Source organism: Acanthisitta chloris, unplaced genomic scaffold, assembly GCF_000695815.1.
Source record: "Acanthisitta chloris isolate BGI_N310 unplaced genomic scaffold, ASM69581v1 scaffold1310, whole genome shotgun sequence".
In the NCBI taxonomy this organism is placed as follows: Eukaryota; Metazoa; Chordata; class Aves; order Passeriformes; family Acanthisittidae; genus Acanthisitta; species Acanthisitta chloris.
In genome coordinates, this window is record NW_008652042.1 from 121,213 (window position 1) to 130,608 (window position 9,396).

Consider the following 9,396-nt stretch of genomic DNA (forward strand, 5'->3'; position numbering starts at 1 on the left):
AAGTTCCATTCCAACCCCTAAAATTTTATGATTCTATAATTCTAGGATATGGTGTAGACAGTAGAAGGAGCAGCACAACAAATAAGGCACACAGCAGTGTTCCTCATTTCCTACTCAGAACAAGTTCTCAGCTGCCAAACTATCAGCTGCGAAGTATTTCAGAGATTGTCACATACCATGTGTGTGGCTGCATGAAGTGTGAGTAGTAAACAACAGTTTACTGATGAAGACTCAAAAGCAGAGCGTTTCTATGTAAATAGGATTTAAAGCACACACAAGTATTGCTTTGGGCACAGGATTTTCTATTAAATTGTTTTGATAAGCTGATTAAAAGAGGTACTTGAGGTTTTCATATTTGTCAACCCCCTTGATCTCTGGCATGGTGTATCTGATCAAATAGTTCCTATACACTGTGTCCTGAGGGCTGGTGTTCTTTTGTTTCAGATCCTAAGTTAAAACGTTAAATGATTGCGATTATTTTCATAATTATGGCTGCATAATATGATTCCACTTTCCAGTATCAAGGGCTTTGATTAATTTTTTCCCACTCAAATATGTGTTGTACAGGGGGAACTTGTGATTCTGGAGAATCCCATGAAAATGATGTTGTACTTTATGCCAAGATTGAAGGCAGGAGGGAACACATACCTCTTGATACCCTGACCTATGCTGCTTACAAGGTAAATCATCATAAACAAAGCAGGTGGATGGGATGGATAAATCATTCTCTTTTCAAGCCACCACAACAGTATTGAATGCTGAATTCCACAGGGATGCTCAAACATGACCTTTCCAAGCACGTAAATCATGGGCAGATCAGGGAGCAAACGTGTGCCTTTGCAGCACAGTTCTGCAGTTATTGCTGATTACTCCAGCCTCAAGCAGCACTGCAGTGTTGGCTAGGGTTGGGGTAACAGACAGATGAGCAATGGACAAATATTGTCAGTTATCAGCTGAAAACTTCAGTGATAGCTTCTCCTCACAAATAATTACTCCTGTCTCCTCTCAAGCTCCTGCTAGCCAGAGTTGAATACTCAGGAGCTACGTCCTGAGTTGGTCAGTCATGGTGGGGGCAGTGGCTGGGAGAGGGTCCACAGTGATGTGTGTGTGGGCTCAGCCATGGGACGTGGATGGTGGCAGTGTCTCCTCTGCTGATAGCACAGTCACCTTCCAATCACATCCACCTCTCTCAGGCAGGACAATAAAGACCTTGAGCATGCTGTCAGGATCCTTCCTGTCTAGGGCAAGAAAACACTTACTGCATGTCTACCCTGAGTAACCCAGCCCTGAGGTCTCCTGCTCCTGCTGCTGGAAAACAAACAGCAAAATTTGGAATCTAATGCATGTACACATGGTTGTGATAGAGATTGAAATGCAATATGTTTACATAGCATGAGGGAAATTTGGTGGTAAAGATGCAGCTGATTTAAAGCACAGGTCTGTGCATTTTCCCCTGTAATTCTAGCATTCAGGGAACAAATGTTTACAGTAGGGTTTGGCCTGAGTTTCGTTGAGTCACTTGCATTGTTTCATTGTGCGTGGCTTCCCTCCTTGCCTGCTTCTGTGTGAAAGACAGGGTAGAACTTTTGTAAAACTAAGGAAACTGTAATTGTGAAATAATAAAAAATTAATTGGGGAACTCGGGGAGAGATAGGATCTGAAATTACACCGAATTCATTGTGGAGTTTTTTTTAAAACAAGCAGTCTTAAAGCTGACATCCTCTTTTGACATAATAAAGTTCTAATTGCATTGCTCTAGGACAAAGGCTAAGCTTCATAAAGCAGTGCTTTCATTTATTTCAGCAGCATAACATCCTCCCCACATATGCCTGTGAGCTCATGCTGTTAGTCCATTCTCACGTATTCAGACCAGGCATGTCACTACCCTGTGTTTGCTCCTGTGAGCTGTAAGGCTCCAGGACACACATCATCTTCCATTACCAAGTCAAACTGACAACGTAAACTAGCGTTTTTCAGAACACAGAAGGTACAGTCTTTTCTACTGAGTCTTTACAGCCAAACAATCTGATGATAAATAGCACTGGTATCCAGAGTGTACCAAGCAATCTGCTGATAAATAGCACTGGTATCCAGAGTGTTAATGCCAATGCATGTAATAGCAAATTATTTTCTTTGGGATCTTCTGTGGAAAAAAGGTGGATAAGAAAGTCGATAAACGTGTTTGGTTCAACACAACTGAACTTGATTTTAAATGGTTCCTTGTGACCTTTTCTTCAATTTATTTAAGCCTTATTTAATTTCTCTTCAAGGTTCCATCTTTGGTTTCTGTTGTCATTAGTCCAGACCTGCAGACTCCTGCAACCAAGTTTTGCCTGAAGCAAAAGAGTCACCAAGGTCACAACAAGAATGTCTGGGCTGTGGATTACTTCCACGTCCTTCCGGTGCTTCCTTCCACAGTGACTCACATGATCCAGTTTTCCATCAATTTGGGGTGTGGAACTTATCAACCTGGTAACAGGTACAACCAGCAAGATCATTCTTTTGATTATCAGCTTTCTAATATGTTTTAGTTTATAAAATCTATATGAGGATTTGGAAGTTTTTCTCAGTAAGAAGGGATCCAATTAGTAATGACAAATATAAGCTGCTCAAAAGCTAATGTTTCTCCTGATCTCCACAGGCCAAGATTTATGTATCTCACATGCAATAAGGAGTCTATTAAATAGCTTTCTAGGTCAAAACTTGCTCTTCTTAGTCCATTATTCTGAAATATGCTCATGATTTCAGAGTGACTTTTGCTTCAGTTTCTAATGGATATGAGATTTATTTCTTAATACTCTGTAAGGGGGAGAGTATTAAATGCAGCAGCAGAAACCTGCCCTGCTGACCTCTCTGAGATAACTGATGCCACAAGCATATCCAGTTCTGGTAAGACTGGTGATAAATGTCCCTAATCTTAATGGCCATCAGTGTGAGGATCTCACTGTCTGTAGACTGACCCCAGAATTCTTTTGCTGGCTTCACTTCTTCAGGACATTCAGGGTGAATTTGTCCATGGAGTTAAGTGAGAGGGAAAGAAGGGAGTCGTTTGCTGGTGGGAGGTGTTCCTGCCCAGGGCAGGGGGTTGGGACTAGATATTCTGTAAGGTCCATTCCAACCTCTAAAATTCCATGATTCTATGATCTCTATGATGAATATTGGTCTACCTCTCTGAGTGACCTGCTGAAGTGAAAAAGTAGTTCCTAATGCCCAGTACAAAACCCTGGAGCCATGTCTTTATGACCATTGTCCTTTCTACTATGTCTGACAGTACTGAGGAGAGTTTGACTCAGACTTCCTTGTGAGTGCCCTTTGCACCATTACAGGATGCTGTAGCTCACCCACCTCACCAGGCTGAGCAAACCAGCTCCTCAGCCCATCCTAGCTTGGTGCTCAAGGCCATGGACATCTTGCTCATCCTCTACTGCACCTCTCCAGTTTCTTAATATCCTTCTTCAAATTGGGGTCCCAAACCCAAACTGTCCACTGCCCCTCATTCCTTATGTACACATGAGATTATTTATCTTGATATTTTATGAGGATTAAGTTAGTTTATATTTTCCAGAGTTAAGAGTTTAAAGTAGAGACTGTAAGTGCTTTCACATCCATGTCCCATGGCATCTACTTCCAACTGGAAAGAGCTGCATTAGCACTGACAGTTCTAGCATCCATGCAGGGCAGCAGAATTCAAGGAGCAGCAAAAATCAAGGCATTGCACTTATATTTGATAGGAAGGGAAAGCAGCAACATTTTCATACATGAAAAGTGAAAACTTGGCCTGTAAACACACCTGGCTAGTAAACATGTTATATAAAGTCTCTGTCTCCGTCTGTTATCTGATGGAGATTAGAATATATTTTGAAAGATTAATATTCTTCCTTTGTTAAACTATTTCTGAAGCAGAAGTGAGCTTTTCCCTAACAAAAAAGCACTGGGTCCCCATCTTCCCTGTTTGTATTTCCCAAACACAACAGCACTTCACATCTCCTCATCTACAGCATTATTCATAATGCTCTCATTACTGCAAATGTGAGGAAACTCATACTGAATATATGCAGTAAATATGGCCCTCAAAGGTATCAAACCTGAAATAAATTAGTCAAAAGCTCCATCAACTGCTTTAATACACACTTACAATCTCACAGTCATGGTACACTTTTATAAAGTAATATTGTCAGCAAATTATAATGCAAAGGAAAAGTTAGAACCCAATCATTTAATATAGAGGAGATGAATTATGACTTTTATAATGTGCCACTGACATTATTTAAAACAGAATATTACAAACTAATTATATGGAGGAAATTGCAAGAGTAATTCAGGAAAATACTAAGTCTGTAATAAATCAAGCACCTTCTATATTACTTTTTCAGGGTCTTCAGGATGTAAGGCATCTAAGGATTTCCTTATACTCCTAGGTTGTAAACAATGTTGGGGGTATTTTTCAAGCCAGGAAAGAGCCAGACACTGCATGAATAGCTAGTGGTCTTTTGCCACCTTCTGCAGATGTAACAGCAGCTGGCAGTTATTGAGTGTCCTGTGCTTGCATGATGCTGTCTAGCTCTGATTAATCCAAGTTTTCTCCTCGTAATTGAAACAATTTTGATCTGAAATCCAAAAGTAACAGCAGCATAAAAACAGTGGCTAGATGGTGGCCAAACAAGGACTGTGTGTTCAGACTGTCCTCAGTCTGAGGCTACCCTTTGGGTTTTCAAACACTCAGGTTTGTTTCATGTTTGTATTTTCAGGAGCTTTTGTATTCATAGTCTGCTTAAAATTGTTTCAGCAGTTATTAGGAACAGCAGATTTGGTGGTTTCTCAGTATTGGTACTTCTACATTGCTATCTATGGCAGGTAGTCTCATGATGTCTTTCTCCTTTCTTTCCTTCTATGTGTTACCAGTGTCAGCTTGGAGTTTTCAACCAACCATGGTCGCTCTTGGTCCCTGCTCCACACTGAGTGTTTGCCTGAGATATGTGCTGGACCTCACCTCCCCCACAGCACCATTTATGCCTCTGAAAACTACAGCGGGTGAGAGTGTTCTCTGCAAAACTAGCTGAGATGCAAGAGTAGAGATGTGAATTATTAGTGACAGAAGAAAGCAGCAAAGCACACAGCTCCGTGTCATCTTTCATTTTTGACTAGCTGAGGACAGCAAGGAAGGAGTGTTCTGGGCTCCCTGACTGCCCAGTAATGAAATTTGAAATATATGGGGCTGTTTCTGTGGTATAATATTATTTTTTTGATGCTAAATTACAAAAAAGAAACCAAACCACCTGTGGACAACATGTAGCTAATGAGAAGAAAGGTTTTACCTTGTCAAAGCCACAAAAGTTTTCTTCTTAGTCAGAGGAAACATCAATTAAAGCTGTATTTACATCCTCAGACAGCTTTACTCACTTGGAATCCCAATACTGGCTCACAGTGAAGCACATCCTCTGTACTTCTACAGATGGAGATGGTTGTTAGTGTCACTATCTTATATCAACCCTTCTCAGTATTAAGTCCCTTCTGTACTGTTCTCCCTGAAAAATGAACTGTGGTGTCTTGCTGCATAGACAAATCCCTGCATAGCCTTTTACATCCCAACTTCTACAGCCCCTTCAGAGCAGTGGGTATGACTCTGAGTAGTGTAGTTGAGGCATTGCTATGATCTGATGACACTCCCCCTCCCTCCATTCCCATACAATTTCCATAGGAACCATGACCCATTGTGTCTGCAGGAAGTGTATTCCCCATGGATGATAGGACAATAATGGCCCAGACCACAGCAGGGCAAATCCTCTGCACTGCTCTTCTCAACCCCTGAGGATTTCCACCTAACACAGTTCAGTTGTACTAACAGGTTGCAATTTAGGACATATTAATTGTGATAAAGAAGTCACTGCAGCAAAGGAGATTAAAGTATTTTCTGACTTCATGCATTCTTATGGGGGAAAAAAGGGCAGTATTTTATAAGGATATAATTAGCATTCATATATAGTATGAAAATATCATGAGCAGTGTTCTTTTTTCTGTGTGTTTTCTAAAGCTGTTGTAAATTCATGCTTCATTTGAGCAGATTTTAAAATGCAAACTTCCCACAAAGGTTCCAGTGTACATATCTGCAAAACATACAGTTGCATAATAACTCTCAGTGCAAAATGCTGGAGTCTGTGTTCTATGTATTTCAGGTGGAACAGAATTACTATTCCCCTTCCCAATGCTGCATTAACAAGTGACACCAGGATTCGATGGAGACAAACAGGACCAATCCTTGGAAATATGTGGGCAATCGATAATAGTTAGTATCCTTATCCATGATCATGACACATCAGAAGAGTAAATTCTTATATGCTGTTCTAAGTAAATGTATTTTCCACAATGAGGAGTCCATGGATTAACAGTTTATTAAATTCCTTTTCTGCTTATCTCCTTACCTGTTGCCAAGTGCATTTTGAAGCTAGAGGGAATTTCTGCCATGAAACGACAATTGCTTAGTAGATTATCTTTCTTTTTTTTTTTTTTTGCTTTTAATTGAATGTTTTCAGGATAAGATATTGGTGGCAAGGGCTTAATATAACATTTTTTCTGTCTGCTTAGTCCTAATTACATAAATAGGTACTACACTGGCTATAAAGCACATGTACTGCACAGTCTAAGCATCAGGTACAGCATCTGGGACATATATTTCCATCTGGACATAGAAGACCTTCATAAAGCAATGCTGCTACCAAAACACTGACAACACTTTTACATTGTTTATAGTATCTTTGGGGGAAAGTACCATCTGTTTCAGGGAATTGTTCTTCTAGGACATTATTTTTCACATACCTGTTCTTTAACTGGATTTGAAGAACTGGGAGGAGCTTATACTGGGCCATAATTTATAAAACTTTGTGCAATGGATAACCAGGACCAGAATTGGAAATATCTTAAAGCACAGAAAAAGTATTTAGGAACACAGGATAAAATATATGAAATGCAGGAGTAAGCATGATTGAAGGGGCTAAATATGAGGAAGTGCAAATTTTTTAGCTTGCTCATTAGCCTTACATGATTTGAGACTAGGTAAACTACATCCAGAATTTGTTTGGTTAGATGTGTGAAATATGCAATTCAGAGATTTACAGTGATGTACAATAGCCTATGAAATTTTATAGTGATTCCCAGTAAGGTTTGATATGGAGGTTTGATAAGGTTTGATATAAGGTTTGAATGGTAAATAGTTACATTTTGCAGAGTTCTTAAAACAGATGAATGCCTAATTTTGAGAAGAAAAACCTTGAAGCTGATAAGGTAATGCCAGAAAGGAAAGTTTGTCACTAAAGGTTACAAAAATTATTCTCTTAATCATATTAAGTTGCATAATCTTGACATTCTGGATAGAGTATTAATGCTTGTCTTTAGAGATGTAATATGCATCAAAAAGAAAGTAAAGCTAGGGGAAACATCTATATAAACATAAGATGTCTGTGAGTGTCTGCAAAGATGAGTTGCTACCTAGCAAAGTGCAGACTTTAAGTGCTGGAGACACTCTGGAGATGTACACAGAAACAAGAGGAAGATGAAATCAATCCAGGGATACAAATCCTTAAGAACTTGATGGAACAAGATTTTGAAAAGCAATTGGCAATTCATGAATCTGCACTACCTTTGCTTGTAGATCAAAATGCAATACCATCAAAGGATGCTGCATGCTCCAGTGTGTACCACCCCCCAAAATGTTTTACCAACCATCTGCCCAAAAAGTGCCTGCTCTGAATTCGAGGTGCAGAACCAAGATACAGGAATCAAGTCTTAAAGATGAACATGTTTCAGAGGTTTTGCATCTCTCCTTTGTTAGATAGTAGTGACACTGAAGCTTTACACTGTATTGAAGGGAAAAACTTGTCAATATTGGCAGTATTCTTGAAGAGAGGAAGGTTTTCAAGGATTCAGCACTCTGACTTTTAGCTTCACAACTGTTTCTTATGTGAATTAAGTTTTAAAGGAAATCTGGAAGCTGGCCATCTTCTAGAAACCCTGGAGAAATGCCAATTTCCATGGAGTTTTTACTTTTGGAATGACATCATTGAATCTTTAACCCTTCTACTTTTACCACCCCCTCAAAAAGACCTTAAAAGACTCCATTAAATCAAACAGAACAGAACAAAATTTTTACACCCTGAAAAGTGAGAAAATTTAGAGTTCAGATGAAATCTGATGAGGAGTTAGTTACAGGGAATAGCTAGCAGGGATTTAGAGGGTGTCTGCCAGGGAGAGCTGACTGCTGTGATGGGCAGCATAAAACTAGGAAAGGGAACAAGTATTGCTTTTTACTTCAGACTGGTGGCTATTCCTTCCAAAAGTCACAATGCAAGTGGATTACTCCGAGTAATAGATATCCTTCAACATAAAAGATGACACTATCCATGGTTAAGGCCTCTTATCAAGCTGTATTGAAATAACATTGCCCAAAAGTTGTGGCTTTTCTTTATAGTAGTGAAAGCAGATTATGCTGAGATTTGCTCATCTTTTCACCCTTCATATTTTTCACAAAATATCAATGCTATCAATAGGAATCTTTGGAGGAAGATGACGTAAAAGAGCACATAGGATTTGGAGTTTTATTCCATTTGAAAGAGTTAGTGAAATAGGATGATATTTAATAGTTCTTTAGGACATACCAGGGCAGGTTCTGATTCCTCTAAGTCCAGTGAAGTTAAGTATGTAGATTTCAATGAGAAAAGCTGTGACACATCTTTAAAATCTACAACACCACTGCTGGAATGTACCTATATATATATATATTGGATTACATCTCCAAGCTAAGATGAAGGGAAGGCAATAAAATGGTCAATTCCTAGCAAATTATCTGATCTCATTCACAGCCATAGAAAAACCAGGTACATTAATTACAATGGCACTAGTGTCTCGAGCCTCAGATAGGCATTTCCCATTAAATAATAAATTATCCCTGGCTATCCTTGACACAGTCAAATGCATTTTATCCTTTTGTAGACCTTTCCAGTTAGTGGGATTAAGATAAATGCAATAACTCTGTGATTAGGTCTGTCCTTGTATTTGTCGTATTCTGTTTATTACATAACACAACTCTTCATTTACCTGATTTCTGTTCTCTGCAGTTTATATTGGTCCATCTTGCCTCAAATTCTGCTCAGGGCGAGGACAGTGTACTAGAAATGGCTGCAAGTAAGTGTTATAATTCAGTAGTTGTATTCAATTTCTGTAACATAGTTCACTTGGTGGGGTGAAAGTGGAAGTAATTTTCATTACAGTCCTTGCTTTTTTAAATGACTAAATATAAAACTAGCATAGCCCCCAGGATTCATAAAGCTCACTGGACAGCTAAAGATCAATCTTGCTAAATAGCAGCATGTTTAATATTTCTTTTAATGATTTTCTTTTGGGAAA

The 9,396-nt window shown here is 39.1% G+C and overlaps 1 protein-coding gene across 1 annotated transcript in view; it reads left to right on the forward strand.

Moving 5' to 3' along the window:
- The window catches only part of LOC103802976 (reelin-like), a gene marked incomplete at both ends in the record, with an annotated part of 141,870 nt that overhangs the window by 90,623 nt on the left and 41,851 nt on the right, over positions 1-9,396 (forward strand). Inside the window, 5 exons of the mRNA XM_009075514.1 lie at positions 568-680; positions 2,271-2,479; positions 4,903-5,031; positions 6,174-6,283; positions 9,108-9,174. Coding sequence (XP_009073762.1) covers positions 568-680; positions 2,271-2,479; positions 4,903-5,031; positions 6,174-6,283; positions 9,108-9,174 — 628 coding nt within the window. The remainder of the gene's footprint in view (positions 1-567; positions 681-2,270; positions 2,480-4,902; positions 5,032-6,173; positions 6,284-9,107; positions 9,175-9,396) is intronic.